The 18,122-nt window shown below is 40.7% G+C and overlaps 3 protein-coding genes across 5 annotated transcripts; 1 reads left to right on the plus strand and 2 right to left on the minus strand.

The window, feature by feature from the left end:
• The first annotated feature begins 986 nt into the window (after nucleotides 1–986).
• On the plus strand, nucleotides 987–3,402 carry zgc:174895 (uncharacterized protein LOC100126024 homolog). The gene is made up of 5 exons (XM_034603520.1): nucleotides 987–1,221; nucleotides 1,400–1,493; nucleotides 1,761–1,907; nucleotides 2,822–2,917; nucleotides 3,001–3,402. Exons 1-5 carry the CDS (start codon nucleotides 1,099–1,101, stop codon nucleotides 3,141–3,143), a joined length of 603 nt encoding a protein of 200 aa, XP_034459411.1. The 5' UTR covers nucleotides 987–1,098; the 3' UTR covers nucleotides 3,144–3,402.
• rab34a (RAB34, member RAS oncogene family a) lies at nucleotides 3,234–9,186 on the minus strand. 3 transcript variants are annotated; one of them, XM_034603515.1, is made up of 11 exons: nucleotides 8,911–9,186; nucleotides 7,346–7,457; nucleotides 7,176–7,267; nucleotides 7,017–7,085; nucleotides 6,333–6,434; nucleotides 6,182–6,246; nucleotides 6,047–6,098; nucleotides 5,866–5,947; nucleotides 4,661–4,751; nucleotides 4,180–4,287; nucleotides 3,234–4,094 (listed from the first exon to the last, which is right to left on the minus strand). In XM_034603515.1, exons 2-11 carry the CDS (start codon nucleotides 7,418–7,420, stop codon nucleotides 4,027–4,029), a joined length of 804 nt encoding a protein of 267 aa, XP_034459406.1. In that variant the 5' UTR covers nucleotides 7,421–7,457; nucleotides 8,911–9,186; the 3' UTR covers nucleotides 3,234–4,026. The 3 variants fall into 3 exon arrangements, with proteins under 3 accessions (XP_034459406.1, XP_034459405.1, XP_034459407.1); XM_034603514.1 differs by having other exon boundaries at nucleotides 8,903–9,184; XM_034603516.1 differs by having other exon boundaries at nucleotides 7,017–7,082; nucleotides 8,903–9,178.
• A 3,087-nt stretch (nucleotides 9,187–12,273) lies between these two features.
• Nucleotides 12,274–17,432, minus strand: tlcd1 (TLC domain containing 1). The gene is made up of 4 exons (XM_034603518.1): nucleotides 16,836–17,432; nucleotides 15,752–15,834; nucleotides 14,103–14,185; nucleotides 12,274–13,059 (listed from the first exon to the last, which is right to left on the minus strand). The coding sequence occupies exons 1-4, from the start codon at nucleotides 17,039–17,041 to the stop codon at nucleotides 12,652–12,654; spliced, it is 780 nt and encodes a 259-aa protein (XP_034459409.1). The 5' UTR covers nucleotides 17,042–17,432; the 3' UTR covers nucleotides 12,274–12,651.
• Nucleotides 17,433–18,122: the final 690 nt, after the last annotated feature.

Consider the following 18,122-nt stretch of genomic DNA (forward strand, 5'->3'; position numbering starts at 1 on the left):
CGACAGTGTCGGGTTTGTTTTTAGTGCACAGTCCTCACAGATGCAACCCCGTAAAACCAGGGATCAACACAAATATAAAAGTCAAATAAATTTCACCACGTCCTGCAGCTGAGGCCTCAGAGGAGAAAAGCACACATCTGTGTAGTAAACGTCAGAAACATGTCATGTTTAAACAAGTTTGAATTCAACACGTCACTGAAAAGTTCCACGTATGAGCAGAAACTGTGTGAAAGATATCTTTATTTTTTTAAGCATTAGTAATGTTAAACGTCCGGTTAAATCACAATGACATTGATCTCATTTGATTTACTGAAGTAACATTTGTGAAAGAATATGTAGTTGAAAACTTTCCTCTCAATTAACATCACAGGCGTTTAGCCTGAGGATCAATATATAAATACCATCTGTTGTTTTTTCAAGTTTTTGCCAATTTACTGAAAAATCATACTTTGCCATTTTTTCTGCATGCCAAGAATCACCTTCTCTAAACTCACTGGTTTCGTTTCAATATAAAAAGCATCATTCCAACACTTCATCATACGGTTACAGCTGCACTCTGACCTGTATTATACAACAATAATGTCAGTCTGACATTTAAATACTGAAACTCCAGGAAGTTTTAAATCTCTGCAAGTTGATTATTTTCGTACTGTTGGGATTAAAGGAACTTAAACACTCTGGGTGCTTTGGACAAAGGTCAACAGTGACGTAAAGTGCGAAGGAATTTAAGTAAATGAGCTAAAACCCTTACGCTGAAGTGTTTTGTTTATTCTGTGTAATTCAGTTGTGTCACAGGTTTTTCGGGGAGAGGTCTTTGTGTGAGATTCTACTTTCCAATCTGCACAAGATCTTTTCTTTAGATTCATGTACGTCTGAGAAGTGTTGTTTATACATAGAAAGGTCTGTTCAGACACTGTTCAGCAGATCACTGCTCCGGCACTGACCACAGAGAGAGTGGGTAACTCAGCTCAGTGTTATTAACAGCCCTCTTCCCACCCACCATTCACCCACACTGGAACCTGATCAGTGTCACTCTCTCCGACTCCCGGTCCGGTTCTTTCAGCCTGGAACAGCACAGACAAGTGTGGCGTTAACAAAATGGACGTGTTGGCCGCTCCTGCAGACAGGCGTAAAGGATGGTACCTTTCCCTGATGGCACCCAACACAAAAGGACCAATGTTTGCCTGGTTGGATCCGTCCAGAATCTACTGCAACTCCCTGGTATGATGGGAAACTTGAAGATTTCTAGTCTCTCGGCTCAGGCTGTTGATACTGCTGTTTCTGTTTTCACTCTCACATGGACACAGTTTGTGTAAAGCTCATGAATGCACATGCAGTGGCTGTGTCTCTCATGCACACTTTGCATTTTGTGCGTTTGCTGTGTTTGCACTCGATGCAGGCTCTTGCAGACTGTGTCTCAGACCTTCTCAGCCCATTCCACAGTGACACCATTGACCTGGTTGCTGGGATAGATGCAATGGGATTCATTCTCGGTGAGAAAACAACGACAGCAAATCATTTTAAGAAGATATGTGTAAATGGTAGTTTACGAGCATGTCACAGTGTGTCACACTAACTTTATTTTAGGAGGCAGCTCAGGAAACCTAACCCTCAGTCCTGGACTTCAGCCGGTGGGGGTTGGGGGACAGTGTGTCTGTGGTGGTGGGTGTTTAAAGAGACAGACAGGGCCAGTAACAAACTTTAACTGTCCTCAGGAATACTGATGCAGCCTGCGTGAAAGTGTTCGATGTGTTTTTCAGGAGCGTCCGTCGCCACCACTCTTGGGAAAGGTTTCCTGGCCATTCGTAAAGCAGGACACCTGTGTGTAGCAACCCAGAACCAAACCTACTCCGACTACACAGGCAGGGAAAAGAATATGGAAATAAGACTGGACGTCATAAAACCAGGTTGATCTTCATTTCTTTTTTACTCTGTAACCATGTCACAATTTGTCTTGAGCAAACTATTTCTATTCTCTATACTGTTCCATGCAGTGATGCACTTAGATCATCACCTGGACAGTGTTGGTTTACATGTGATAAGAAAAGTGTGGCTGTATTTATATGTGAAAATTTAAATAATGTTCAAAATTTAAATATAGGAATAGATGATTTGGACATATTTATTTCTTCCGTATTAAAACCCCAAAGTCAACTAGTGGCTTTTCGTCCTTTCATCAATTATTCTATCGATTTTTTTCTATGAAATGTGAGAAAATACAGAACAATGTCTGTGACAACTTAATGCAGCCAAAGTGATCAATTCAAACATGTCTTTAATTCAACCTGAACACTTTATTATTCCCTCTCACATAGCACCTCCTGGTGTTGGTTGAAGAAAATTACACATCAGTACAAAACCGAACATATAACTGCATAGAGAGTAATTAGACCTACTTCCTAATTTCTCTGTACATATTAAGGTATTAGTATTAATAATTTAGTAATGCAATAGAAAAACAATATATCAGAAGACGCTCTACTGCAGAACAAATACTTTTACATTTTAAACCATGTACCTTTAATAACAAGTGAAATTTCAAATGCTAGACTGTTGTATTGGTACTTCTGGTGGTTAAGTCAATGATTCTTGCATCATTGCAAAGTACAAAGTACCCTGTATAAATCAATGTTAATACTTACTATATCAACTTGCTTCGTATTCTGCACTATAGATTTTTTGGTCGTTTTTCCTCACCCTAGTGGAGGGTGAAGGACAGAGGATGTCACACCTTGTACAGATTGTTAAGCAATTGTTAATAAAATGTGATTTGACAACTGTTCTCCTCCCAGTACTAGTAGTTCTTCTCTCCGTCTTGCAGGAATGAGGGTGTTGTTAGTGGACCAATGGATCGAGACCGGTGGTACAATGAAGGCGGCCATTCAGCTGGTGGAGAGGCTGGGAGCCACTGTTGTAGGTCAGTCAACATGTCATTGTCATTTTTATCATGATTCAATGAATCAACACTAAGCTGTGAACGTCTGGCTCTGTTTCCTGCAGGTGTAGCAGCCGTGGCTATAGAAAACACTGAGGGGGGGAAGTGGATTAAAGAAAATTACAAATTCTCTCACTGCATCCCTGAAGAGCTGCAGAGCCAAGTCGATCAGAAATATCTTGAATCTTTCAAAAGCTTCAACAGCTGAACTAGAAGATATGACTTCACATAAGACTGAGATATATATATATATATGACAGAGGAAATAGTTTTATCTGCAAAGATGTATTTATTATTAAAAAAAATAGTAAGAGTCCTGTTTATTATGAGATCTTTTGAATAACAAGCTGCACTGTGATGTTTAGTAAATAACAGTTTTAATCAGAATACACGTTATTCTCTTTGATGGTGATGATTTGATTTATTTTCCCTTTTTAATACCTTTATATGACATTTAATGAGGATTTTTTTAAAGAAAATAAATGGTTAAACATGAACAGTTTCTCAGTTTATGATACAAAAATGGTCATCGATATTCAGTCATTGATTTCATTGACAACAAAAAGCAAAAAGTGCCTATGAAGCATACGCTGCACTTAAAAATCTTCAAGGCTGCATCTGCATTACAACAATGGTTCTCAAGCTACGTCTACAGATCAATCTGTAGAAACACTGTTAGTGTTTTCTTGAATTGAAGCTCTAATTTACAATTTTATAAAAGAGGCAAAGTACCGATTTCATTAAAAACATTTCTAAAGTAAACAACAGTTTTAATATGATAGTACAGCAGCAAAAGGATATATTTAATTCAAGCACTACGTAACGTAAGCATCCACATGTTAAAATCAACCACAGTCATTCTTTGGCATCTCGGCAGAACCAGTCATTTATGTGTCGCTCTGTGACTCCACAAGAATCCACATCCCCGCCGAGGAAAAGTCGTGGCACTCCAGGAAAAAACTGAACTCCACCATGTCAGGAAGTGAAACTCCAGCGTCCCACCTCCTCCTTTCACCACAGAAACCCCTCCCATGAGCTGGAGAGCAGCCACAGTCTTTTTCAGGCTGACTTTGAAACTCCGGCTCCCTTCCTCACTGACAGCAGTTGGGCCCTTTCTTCTTAGATGTAGCGTTCACACTGTTTGACGGGCTGTTGATTCCTGAAACAGACGCAGAGCCGGACGTTAGACCACGTGACGGATGTGCTGGTTTTCATGGTTACAGAGAGATTGTGCAGATACTCACTGACGACGTCTCCAATTTGTCTTGATCCACTTTTCTCCAACTCGGCCAGAACGTTGGTCTCGAATGCCAACGATGCAACTCGGAAGAAAAACTCATTCACGTTTTCCCCTACAGCGTTAAAGAGAAAAAGTTCAGTAAGGGACTGTGGGAAAAGTGCAGATGGGGGGTGAACTATATTTATATATATATATCTATATATATATCTATATATATAGATATATATATAGATATACACTGTTCCTTTAATTTTGATTGCACTGCACTTACACGTACAGCAGGTAACATTCAATATTAATATTATAAAAACGCATTAAGAGTGAAAGAACCAGCATTAACTTATGAATAAACCAGCTACAACAATAACAACATTTTTATATTTTTCTTTCACACAATCTTTTTGTCTGACACCACTTCCCCAACTAATGGTTTTCAAACAGTCGCTCGTTAAAAGTTGGTGTCCGAGGAGGTGGAGTGTTTTTACCTGTGAGTGATGAAACAGCCCAGTACTCTGCACTGATCTCTTGTGCCAGTTCGAGAGCGTCTTGCTCGATCTGAGAATACTGAGCAGGAGACTGTCGGAGAAACCAGAGGTGACCAGGTGAGATATGGAGTAACCGAGTTGAACAAAATGACTCTTATGCTACAGGCTGCAAATAACTGTTACATTCATTACTGACCAATCTGAAGAACTGTGGTCTATACAAGTAGTGGAAAAAGAGCCTTGACTGAGGCCTTCAGATTACTGTTACCTGAACAGGACACTAAAATCTGAAAATATTGATGTTATATAAAACAAAACAAAACTCCGAACAATTATGAACCTGGAAAATGGGACTTTCAGTGTATTTACTTCAAAATACCAAATGATTAATCAATTATCAAAATAGTTAACAATTGATTTTCTACCATTTCAAAAATGACCTCAACAATCGTTTAATTATCAAAATTGCTGCCAATTTTTGTCGCTTGATTAACCAATTTATAAACATAAAATTGCAGCTCCCCTGCAAAAGCAACAACACAGAAATTAGCTGCTCCAAGAAGACAAATAGACGCATATTTTAAGTATTTCAATAATGAGCTAAAAACATTTTGAAGTAGAAATGAAAAATTAGTCAAGAACAGCAGCTAGAGTAAACATACAGCATCACTGCTTTCTACTACTGTGAGTAAATCCAGCTGATAGACACTGTACATCACAGTGGGCTGAACTATACTGAATTAGGGCTGCAACAATTAGTCAGTTAATCAATTTGCTGTTTTTCTCAATTTTATATCACTGTAAATTGAATGTATTTGGATTTTTGAGACAATAAGATGAATTGATGTTACAGGGCTCTGGCAGACTGTGGAATTCCTGTGTGGATGATTACAAACCCCACAGGATACAATCAGAATCAAGTCTGTAAAGCTGAAATCAAACAGAAAAAGGTAAATAATTCAAGAAGAAATAGAATTTTAAAAAATGGTCCAATAAGGATTTTTCCTTCCCACCACTGTAACACACAGTGAGTAGGGTCTGGGGTTATTTGGGCTCTGCTGCAGGATGAGAAACCACATTCCTGAGGTTTGAGCCTGGACACAAACGCTTGGGGCAGCTGGAGAAAATCCAAACTATTCACATTAGACTCCAGTGAAGACACAAGTAAAAAGTTCACTGGCGTTGTAGAGCAGTAAAAGACGTACGCTCAGGTCTTTCTTTGTGCCGACCAGGAACAGCTGGACGGCGGTGGGGTCGTTCTCTCTCAAGGCGTCTTCCAGCCACTGCCTGCAGACACACAAAAAAAACATCATGTATGAAACCCCCAGCTGGGACAGCAAACAACTGTGAGAGAGCAAACAATCTGTTGGTGATGAATAAGGTTACCTGACGTGACCCAAAGAGGCGACATCGTTCACATCAAACGCGATGATCACAACTGGAGGAAGAGAAAATATCACGTGAAGGGAAATGTTTTTAATGTTTACACAGAAGTCTTATTTGTCCAGACGGATCTCTCACCCTGGGCTCCTCTGTAGTATGTGGAAGCAATGCACTTGAACCTCTCTTGGCCTGCAGTGTCCCACCTGTGATGGAAAGTGTGACTGGTGAGCGACAGATTGTCAGAGACAGCTTTTGGTTTCTTTGTAAGAAACGTGCAAGTCGGACTCACAGCTGCAGGCTGAAAGGAACGCCCATCACCTCGAACCGCTCCATCTCAAAGTCCACTCCGATCGTGGCCTTGTAGTTCTTATCGAACGCATCTTTGCAAAATCTGAAACAAATGAAAGTGGACGTGTTCAGAGGATCCAGGTGATGAACAGGTAGAGGAGCTAAGGTCGACAGAAATTATCTGAACATACAAATTCATAAAAATAAAAAAGTGTGTGGATATGAATTAGAGAGCGGACCTAAGAATTTGTTTACAGGGTTGGTTCACCCAAATTACAATACACTTTTTTCTGCCCTAAACAACCAGAGTGCGATTCCTATAGAAGCAGTGAGGGTAAAAAATAATGGTTTGAAGCTTTTCATTTTTACAATCTTTAATAGTTTTAGCCTCAAAAACAAAACACACTATGATGTTTAAAACGTGAACAAATGATACCTTTATGCAAACTAGCCCTTTAATTTTATTTTCCCATGTTCATAATCTATTTTAATAAAAGTGTTTGACCCATGTGTGTATTTCAATGCAAAACATTGCAACACCTTTAAATAATAAAATAACAAATTGAGAGGTCTGTGCTTTAATGAGGAAGGTGAATGTTCTCTCCATTCTTTCTTAATGAAGTTATTCATTTTCCAGAAGTGCACTTACTTGAACCTGCTTTCACTCTGCCGTGTTTGAGCTTACCTATTAATCAGACAGGTTTTCCCCACAGCCAGGTCGCCCACGACAATGACCTTAGAGATTTTAAATCTGCTGACAAGAATAAAACAAGAGGCAACAAGTGAGCAGCAGAAAAAACTGCACATCCCGTATCACCCTGTGGAGTGTGGTTTGAGGACTCACCCCACGGTGCCGGTGCGCTGCTGCTGGCAGGCCGTCTTCACTTTATTGTTGAATTCATCTTTAGTGTGGACGGCGGCTTCTCTCCTGAAATACTGCAGGAGAGGGAGAACGCTTTGTGAGGCCGTTGACTGTCCCACTGATGTGAGGCTTAAAAGAGCGACTGATTTTACCTTAGGAAGCTGAACGATGATCCGGTCCCTGCGAACAGGAGGAAGAACGCTCAAGGATGGAACTCGGACCGACATGAAGCCTCAGGTTGATTCAACGCAGGGTCGTGGTGAGCTGGACGGAAAGAGGAGGAGAGCTGCATTAACAGTCTGACATCTGAACTCATAAAAACTGTTTCTAATTAGAGTGATGTGAATTTGTTATGCCTCATCATCAGGCCTGTTGCCTGGTGACAAATAAAGCTCATCTAAAATATCTAACATCTACGTCTAAACTGAAGAGATAGAAATAAAAACTAAATCCCACATCACTCCTCCATCCACCATCTTGATACCTTACTCTTCAGGAGGGACCCTGTTTACAATTCTAATTATTTTTAGTTTACATTGAGCTCATTTGTTTTAGATTTATCTTTTTTCAAATTGCTTCCATTTTTTTCTGTCAAGTTATCCATCACATCTGGATTTCCCCCTGGTGGTCAGTGACAGTATAGGTCATAAAACCTGCCTCCTCCATGTTAGTAGATGGGACTAAAAAGTAAGAATATAGACTACGTCGAATCTGTTATTTTTCTGTCATTTTAGGAGGTTGTTATCACACTGATAACACGTTCAAGTGTTAATGTTTCCACATTTCTTTCATGTTTGTGCCTCAGAAGTAATTTGTTGTAATATTAAAGGTTCAGTGTGTAGAATTTAGTGACATCTAGTGGTGAATTTGCATGTTGCAGCTTCCCTTCCAAACACAAATCTGTTGTAGCCTTCAGTCGTCATAAAAACTCAAAAGGTGTTAGTTTTTCCACTTTGGGCTACCGTAATAAACATGGCGGCCTCCGTAGAGAGGACCCGCTCCTGATGTAAATATAATGTATTTAAATATAAAGGGCCCATTCTAGGGTAAAGGAAACAACACCTCCTACAATTTAGATGAAACACACGAGTGAAAACATCACTAGGATGATTTAAAATTATCTGACACCCAGATCTTACACACTGAACCTTAAAAGGAATCAAAATGGTTGAAAACAGTGTGGGACACACACCTGGGAAGTTGGACTTTTGGTATCTTAGCCAATAGATTTACGGTAAATCGTTTCATATGGAAGGTTTCTGGACGCCTGAGGCAATAATCAAACATCCATGTGTAGTGGTTGGTTGGTTTTCTGCCCCAGGGGAGAAACATTAACTGTGTGAAGTTGGTCCAGAGAGAAGCAGAGAGACGACTCAAACTTACTGTAACTGAGGGAATGAGCACAGACACAGACATCTGTGATCAGATTAGTGTGAGGACCTGTTTAATCCTATTGTTCCTCTGAGCTTCTCGTATAGAAGAAGTTAGTAGATGTGGGCAGAGAACTCCAAGAAAAACCAAAACCTATTTCTGTATCATTTTAACAGTGACTTCTAACACCCCCCCAACACGCACGCACAGACACACACACACACACACACACACACACACACACACACACACACACACACACACACACACACACACACACACACAAACACACACACACGTTCCAGTAGAATTTAGAAAAAGCAGCGTGTAGCTGTTACCTCAGATCCTCAGATCCTCTTTTCCTCTTCTCCTCTGTGTCTCACTCGTCTTCCTCCTCCGCAGATGTTTCGCTATCGTGATGTGAACACGTCCATGTTTCCTGCTCCGTGTTGAAAGTGGGCTGAGTGTGAAGCGGATCCACGGAAGTTGAGACGAGACGAGGGGGAGCAGCAGAGAGAAGAAGCCGCTGCGCTGAGTCAGATCCCCGGATTCCTTCTTCTTTGCCCTCCCCGGATTTTCCTCTGCTCGGTCCCCCTGCTGGAGGAAATGAGAAGTGATCGGAAGCCAGGAAAGAAGGAAAAAAAAAAAAACGATCTGTCTGTCTGTCTGTCTGTCCATCCATCCATCCGTCCGTCTGTCTGTCTGTCTGTCTGTCCATCCATCCATCCATCCATCCGTCTGTCTGTCTGTCCATCCATCCATCCGTCTGTCTGTCTGTCTGTCTGTCCATCCATCCATCCATCCATCCGTCTGTCTGTCTATCTATCATCCATCCATATTCATGTCATTTAATTGCTTTTGCATAGTTTGTATTTTCATTTCTGTTGTCATTATTTTATATGATTATATAGATTAATGAAGGCTGATTTTAACTGATATTATTTATTATTATATATTTTCTCCCTAATTTTGCTTTGCTTGTGAAGCAAAAGAGTAAATGTGAGACAACAGATAAAAGCTTCGATGAGGAACACATCTGTGAAATAATCTGCTAAAATACCTTGTACCTGTATTTCCTCTACATCTTCATAATGTCACTGTTTCCACAGTATTGTAATTTTTATATTTCTGCTTTTGCAAGGGAGAAAAAACGTGTAATCAAAATATGTCTCCAACAGGGGGAGCCACAACTCAGCTCTGACTGACGTGTTCAGTCTGTTTGTAAACACAATAAAGTGTAATGGATGCACGTATGGTATATAAACACAAATGTAAATATTATGCATTTATACAAAAATAATATTATAATACATTCAATGTGTATCTATGATCAGATAACTTCATAGGTGGAATAAGGGTAAACATTTGTACTCTTGGTTACATATTGAACTGAACTGACCTCCTCTGTCCTAAGTGACAGTTTTATAATATTATAATAATATATATTAATATTAAATAATAAATAGTAGACCGACAGAAAATGTCCACAAATCAAAGTTACAGTACTTTTAGTACCAATGTATAATCAGTGCTGTTGATGAGGCCTCTAATAATAATGTACTATAATGTGAATGTTGTCCTCTCCATAAAAAATGTAAACATCTTGTAAAATAATGTAAAAATACTGAATAATTACATTGAAAATTCCTCTTCTTAGTAGAGTTTATATTAGAAAAATACAAATAACCCCCCCGGTGATTTTAAATACTTTTTTAATTCATGGTTTTACTCAACAATCCAAAATACAAGGCTCCTGAAAACAGTTGTCACTTTAATACATGATACACTGGGGCTGTTAGCAGCTCTGTGCGGGCCCGAGCACTTGCGATCTCAGGACCTGATGCTGCTGCAGGGGAGGGAGGTCAAACAGGGGCCGGGCGAAATGACACCGTGCTGCGTGCGTTTTGTGTATCAGGAAGGATAAACACGTCACTTCCTGCATTCATCATGCGGCGCTGGACCACGCCCACTAATCACGCATTAAGGTCCACAACATCAAGTGTAGACAAAACGGTGAAAATTTGTGTAAATCGAATTGAAGTTGTAAAACGAGGCTTACCTCCTTTTGGCAGTAGGTGGTGCTATCGCTATCGCTACATAAAGAGTAATAGATCTGTTCAGGTAAAATCCAAAATGTCCGACATCCTGTTGCATTAATCAAATTGGTGCCGCAGACTTTTTTTTCGAATTTCGTGATAATCGGTTACACCAGATGGAATTGCTGCCTTTTCGGGGGGCGCCGTTGAGCCACTTTACCACGCCAATTTCGAAATACTCCAGAATACATACATTTTCATCAGGCCTGACGCGCCCTTGAAGTTTGGTGAGTTTTCGAGTACGTTCAAGCCGTCAAATTCGACTCATTTTCCTGAATAATGAAAAGAAAAGCAATAGGGCCTTCGTACTGTCGGTGCTCGGGCCCTAATTATTGTGGATCGTGGTCAAATGTATTTAGTGTTAGTTTGACTCAATAATCTCTCAGCTTTTACAAACCCACACACACATATCATTCTGTAACCCACTGTGTCTTTATGTTTTTAAAAGGCACTGCGGTGAAGGCACTGTAGCACAGCTCAGACATGTCCAAACATCTCTGTCTGATTTTGCCGCTGCCGGCTGAAATAGAAAATGAAATGTACTGTTCATTATTTGAAAAGCCACAGTCAGCACATACGGTCTTTTTGGCATGATTCGAAAATCTGCATTTTGAGGCCACTAATGGTTCGATGCTGGGCACTTGTATCATCCTTTGAAATATTAAAAGGAATCCACATGTATTTGCAAAATGCTATAGATCGACTTTTGAGTAAAGTAAGACGATTCACGACTTCATCAGAATATCGTCTTTCGACATCTTGAAAAAAACAATCTACTCTGTAAACGTACTATTACTTCTTAAACAAGCAAATGCACACACTGAAGATATTCTTCTGTCCCTCCACATCGAGTCTAGCTACTCATAACGCAGTATCAGTGCTGATTGTGCTGCTGCCTGCTCATTGTGAAGGTTTCTCCCACGTCCCTGTGAGCAAAGTTATGTAAACGGTGTAATTGGCAAGAAGATGCAGCCTCGGCTCCACTTGTGTCAAATACCAACAGATTTCACATGAGACTAGTTCATTTGGTTTATATCATTATATCCCAGTTCAGTCACAGTACCTCCTCTGCCACAAATGGCTTCATTGAGAAAAGGGGAGCGGACATACTGTATTTAGACATAGTATTAAAATGTGAGCGCTCGAATTCATGTTAGAAAATCCCACTTGGCCATAGTTCGAACAACCAGGGAGAGAAAACCTTGCAAATATTCCTACTAGAGCCCGATATGAGCCTTTCACAGACATATCGGATATCACTGTCTTCAGTTTGCAGATATGCACCAACATGAAATGCAAACTTTTATTTGAATAGAATAAAACAATGCAGAAAACATTTACGTTTATTTTCCTATTTCGACTTCTATATCTTTGGTTTTATTTGTGTTTTCTTTTCCTTTTCAGTTATAGTTATAAGTTTTTGGTTAAACTGTAAAATATCAAACCTCATTTAAATTTCTTTGTCATAAGGGTTTGATAACAACACATTAGGAATCATTGCCCACTTTTAAATGGCCCCACAATTCAAACGTACGTGTTAAACAAATTATCCCACAATCTTTTTTCTTGATGGATTAAATATAATAGAGTTCAGGGAAATGGACGTCAACTTCTAGCTGAGAGCTGAATGAGAATATCGATGCAACTCTTGTATTTGTACGCAAATGCTGCGTTCACGACATATTATCAACATTCAAGTTGAAAATGGTAAAGCTGAATATTCGTCATTCAAACCTCTCATTCTCAAGTAAAATAAGTAATAACAACAACATCATAACTCTCCAACATCTGTAGAAAGCAAACCCTGAACCAGGCTGCATCTTATTCCACCAATATGTATTATTTTTGGGGGGTTGTTCTTTGGCAGAGAGGCACAACAAAGGAACCTGTGGTCACGAGGAATGGTGTCAGTTATAGTTTAAAAAAGAGAACATTTGTCAACTCCCACCCTGAATAAAAATCGTAATTAAGTCCCGTAAACCTTCCCCCAATCAATCACTGAGGAACTTTTTGGTGTTGTTGTTATGAGTCCCGTTCTGTACCACGTAGCTCTTACTCCCCCGAGGGAAGAAGTCAGCACGGATCAGGCGGTAGAAATAAATCAGGATCATGATATTCATCATCATCATGCTGATGAGGAAGTATCCACCACGGTCCATCCAGGAGTAATTGTTCAAGATATACCAGGAGAGGTACAACTGGGTGCCCATACGAAACAGGACGTAGGTGAAGAGGTTGACGAATTTGTTGATGTGGTACATGGAGGACGACTGAACGGCGGACAGTTTCAGCATCAGCCTCAGGTGCAGCGTGACACTGTTGACCTCCACGAAGAGGGCGATGACGGCGCCGGCTACGTACAGCTGAGTGAAGAGGGCGTACAGGAAACACCCGATCACCTGAGGAGGAGGAGACACACACACAGAGAGAGGTGTTTTTAAACATTTCAACATTTTACATCTTATGAGTGAAGACAGGAGGTCTTGTTGTTTAGCTAATACTACGTAATATGTGTGAGCACTGAGATTTGCGAATGTCTAAGAGAAGCTGCAGATTGGTAGTCGGGTTTGCAAGTTGAATTTGTAAACTTGCACTAATGTGTAAAATGCATGTGAATAAGATTTGTGCACGTGTAAAAGAATATGTAAACAAACAAAAACACAAACGGACCGGGGGAAAAACATAACCTTCTTGGCAGCGGTGAAAATTCTCAGCTGTGCTTCTCACGCGACCTCTTAAACCTCAGTGTCACAAAGAAATTCTAACTCACAGATGCTTCGGTTTCCAATGATACAAAAATGGGTCAAAAGCAGTTCTGATTTAAAATATTTCACATGATTGAAATATCATATGGAATCAACTTACACAACATGCTGTCAGACCCAGTGGAAAAACACCATTTCAAATATTTAGGCTGTTTTAGGCATACACCCCTCAGACAAAGACACCGTGGTGCTAAGGTGGGGTTTCTGCAGGTTTCAACAAGTTAAACTAAAGATTTTTAAGACATCTTTAAGGCCACCATGAATGAAATTTAAGACCCATGTCAGTTGTGATTGGTATGAAGGTTTTTTTTAAGACAATCCTGAAATACGAAAACACAAGTCTGCCTGTTTGTCTCTAGCTGCTATGACCCTGTGCTTGGTGGCACCATCTTCTACATTCACTGCATGCAGCTCAACTCACAAACAGCCTGTGTTGTTTTCTTGTAATTACTCCTTCCTTGTTCGGAGGCTACTCCATTAATAAACATTATTCAATTAAAATCAACATGTACAACAAATCAATAAACCTTCATGTACAACGCAGCCTTTTTAGTCGCCCTTTTTACTTTTTCTTTCTCTCTCTGTTAAACCGGTTTAGATGTTATCGCTTCGCCTTTCTTTTTGTTGACCTTAACACTGACTGTGAAACTGAACCAGAAATGCAGCCTTGTACATACCAGCGAGTGATGCAGTAAGAATTCCCATGATCCTCTTCCATGTCCCGTCAAGATGATATCAGCTGCGTCTTGCACAAAGTATCCTGCAGGGAAATGAAATGAGACTCATTAATCAGACCAATGACTCTTGGTTCACAGTTGTGTTTGTATAGCTCAGGTCAAACTAGTGTCAAGTCGCTGATGCTGCGAATGTACAGATTCAGGTGAAAGACTGGTGGAGAGACGACAAACATCCAGTGTGTGTGTTACAGTCTTGGTTGGATTTTGTCTTCATAGAATGTCAGCTAAAGAATTCATGAAGTATCCGTGGTTATTTAACTGTGCAGGGCTCATTTACAGCAGGAATTCAAGAGGGTTAGGTTTTGTTCCGTGGTGTCACTGCCACACTGCTGCTGGCGAGACACACAACCAGCCGCTGTGTTAGAGAACATCACCGTGAGCGTCGGCCGTGGCCGGCCTCGGTGGAGCTCAGAGATGTTTGCGGTCGTTAGGGCAGATCACCACAGGTTTTGCGTCTCCATGGCAACACAATGATGCACAGAAGACGGAACACCTCAATCAGATCACAGAGGGGATTATCGCTGGTATCCACGGTGACTGAGAGGGAAACGCCTATTTAGTCTGTTTGGGGAATCATGTGGGACTGACAGATTTTTTCCCGTTGGTGCTCTGAACAACTGGAAAGGTGCCAGGACAAACTCAAGAGCAACTTTAGCAACAGACTCATCCAACCGCTCTGTTCACAGGAACGATACAGGAAGTCTTTCCTGCCCGGTGCTATCAGGATATACAATTCATCTGCCTCGGCCAGATCTGTGGTGACTGAACTGGACTAAACAGAAGAACCTTCACTCGACATTCTGCTCGTCGGCTGTTTCCTCTGCACTAAACACTCCACTCTGATTATATCTAGAAAATCAGACATATGACATGTGATCTAGACACCATATTAATATTGTATATCATATACAAGTGTGTATGTATGCATAACTTTATTTACTTAATCTCTCATTATTGTATTTTAAGTGTGCTGGACTTCCAAAGCACTTGTGTATTTTCTTTCCTCTTTGTGTAGTTTGACCTTGTTTCTATTGCATTTTGATATACTGTACGTTGCTGCGCCAATTTAATTTCCCTCTGGGGATCAATATCGTAATCTAACTAACCTACCTTCCTACCAGCCAGCCAGCCAGCTAGCCAACTAAGAGGAAGAGGTTCAATTCAAGGAGGGAAGAGACGATGCTGTCAATCACCACCGCTATCAAATTCTATCTCTAGCGATTTACACAAGAGCTGCAAAAATTAGTCAATTAAGACAGAAAAGTAACCTGTAATTTTTTTTATTTGTCTGCCAAAATACAAAGGATTTGTTGGCTTTAGCTTCTCAAAAGTTTTGATGCGATTCTTAAACTTGTCTTACATGACATATCTATGAGTTTTGAAAGGTTGGTCAGGCAAAACGTCATGTGAGGACCCCCCCGTTGGAAAATCACAACATTTGTTGGAATTACATAATTTTTTAAAAGACAAAATCTATTACTAACTAATCAAGAGCAACACAGATCAAATCCACGCCTTCATTTCGATCCAAAACCTCACTTTGCAGTTTGTGTTATCAAGTGTTTCTTTTCCACGGTGCATTTACTGACCTGTTGAGACGCAGACAAGCAGGTAAGACAGCGGCGTGTGGTAGGAGTGGAGGTCCGTCAGCGTCTCGGGCCACACAAGCACACTGGAGAGGGACACATGTTATGGACAGTTGGGTCTGTAAGGGCCTCACTCAGTCAAACATGGGCTCACTCCTGGAGATAAAAGCCTGACTAAGCAGGGACATTAATATCAGGTGTTGTGGCTTTTTTTATCCCCCTGACCAATAAATAACCTATTTTATTAGTTGTATAAATTGCACTTTGTTTTGTTATATTATTCCATCGAAATGCTTCTTATTTCCTACTTTCTATCTGTGCTTATATATTTATCTTAACACCATTGTTTCTACTAATTTACTGTCTCAATCTTTTTGCATTTTTCTTTGTCAGTTTTCATTGTTGTTTGACAAAAAGGCGGCACATATTTCTCTGCGTCCCCTCCTTGTATAAACACACCAAAACAATGTATTGTTAATAAATTACCCATATATCCCTTTTGTTACATGTAAAGTAGTGAACTGTTTCCTGTATGCGTGGTACAATATCAAGCACACATAACCTCCTTTAGAATATAAAAACGTGCTTATTTAACTGCTGTTGTCACATTTTAAATGCAGAGTTTATTATGGAGGGGAGCAAAAAGCTGTCAAAATGGCCTTTATCCCACTTTTTTATGTTAAAAGATGAGTCACATGCATGTTCCCCACCCAGAAAAATAGATTCTCATAATGCTTTTGCAAGATTCATTCAGCCAACAGGTTTTTCCAGTTGGAGAATCTGCAGGCCGACCGTTGAGTAATACAAACTTCTCACACAGTGTGAAGTTTAAATATGTGTCTCCTCTCAGTGATTCTAACGTGCGAGCAAAGGGAAATTACAGCCTCTGAGTAGCTTCTACATTTCAGTGACATTTCTCTCCCCACTTAAAAAATGCCATTGTCTTCCCCCGTCGACGACCCTGTCTGAACATGCTTTCTTTTCCTGGCTGCCACAGCCTGATACAGCTGCACACACACACATTAACACACACCATTTGGACTGTGAATGGACAATGGTGTCCCAGTGTGGATGGATGGGGACTTACCATGTCAGGGCCCATGTTCCAGTCAGCAGGGAGTGCACCATGGAGACAGAGAGGTTCTTCCACTTCCAGAAGCGGAAGTCATCCTGCCTCACCACCTTGGGCACAGGCAGTCTTTGCAGAAGTTGGTGGACAACCCTGAAAATCAGTGAGCTCACCAGCACTGAGAGGCCTGGGCGACTCTTCAGCACAGGAAGCAGGGCCTCCATCCTCCCCCCTCACACCCTCTGTCTCCGGGTGCTTGTTGCTTCTCTTCGTCCTCTCCCTCTGTTGGCTTTGTCACGCTCCTGTCACCGTCTCCTCGGATATGCTCGGTCCAAGATGAGATGTTTTCAAGGCCAGAGGTCTGCAGAGAGAGGAGAGGCTAACGCAGCTGCAGGATGATGAGCCTGGGTTTTTATTTAGAAAGTTGTCTGAGGTTCTTTCCGCCGAGCTGATGTTTTAGTCCTGCCCTTTCTTCTCCTCACGTGTTCAGTCTGAAGGGGGCGGCTCGGAGGGGATTCCAGAGACCGCTCATACCAATGCGACGCTGTTTTTCTCGCAGTTACGTGACGAGGCTCCGCGCTCTTCCCGCCTGTCTGAGCCGAATGAAGGCAGGAGTTGTGGAGAGGGTGTGGTGTGGGGTGGGTGGTGCCGCTGCTGCTGCTCCTTGGAGCCACAACAAAACAAGGAGGGGCAGAGATTGCGATTACACAAGGACCAAAAAAAGAAAATTACAGAGCGCGACTGCTGAAACTTGATTTGTGGGTAAACACGTCGAAAACCACCTGTAGACAATGTGAAACAACTTCGTGTGGTAGTTTCTTCAATGTTTTCAGTGCCGTGCGTAGAAACGCCTTTTACACACTGTGCGTAAAAGGCCATTTTCTGGATTAAATTTATACATTGGCTAAGAACAATAGTAATTTAATTTATGAATTTATGAATTATTTCAAGAAGATAAAAAGATGAATTACTTTAACACCAAAACTTGATTCTAAGAGACGAATACATTTGAAATGTATTCTATTATCTTTCCATTTTAATCCTGCTGGACTGAAGCTCTGTTTAATGATGCCATTCTGCCGTGTGGATATACACACATATATATATATATATATATATTGTTTTACTTACGTCATTTTGGTCGACGTTTTATTGAAGTTCCACACATGTCTCATACATGTGATGCCCCCTCAGCTCCCCCCAGCCAGGGGTTGTGTTGGGTCAGGGGCAGAAGCTGTTCACTTCTGTTCAGTTCCTTGTTTTGTTAAATAAATTCCTTTTAATTGCATTTAGAATGTATATATT

Source organism: Hippoglossus hippoglossus, chromosome 13 (genome assembly GCF_009819705.1).
Source record: "Hippoglossus hippoglossus isolate fHipHip1 chromosome 13, fHipHip1.pri, whole genome shotgun sequence".
NCBI lineage: Eukaryota > Metazoa > Chordata > Actinopteri > Pleuronectiformes > Pleuronectidae > Hippoglossus > Hippoglossus hippoglossus.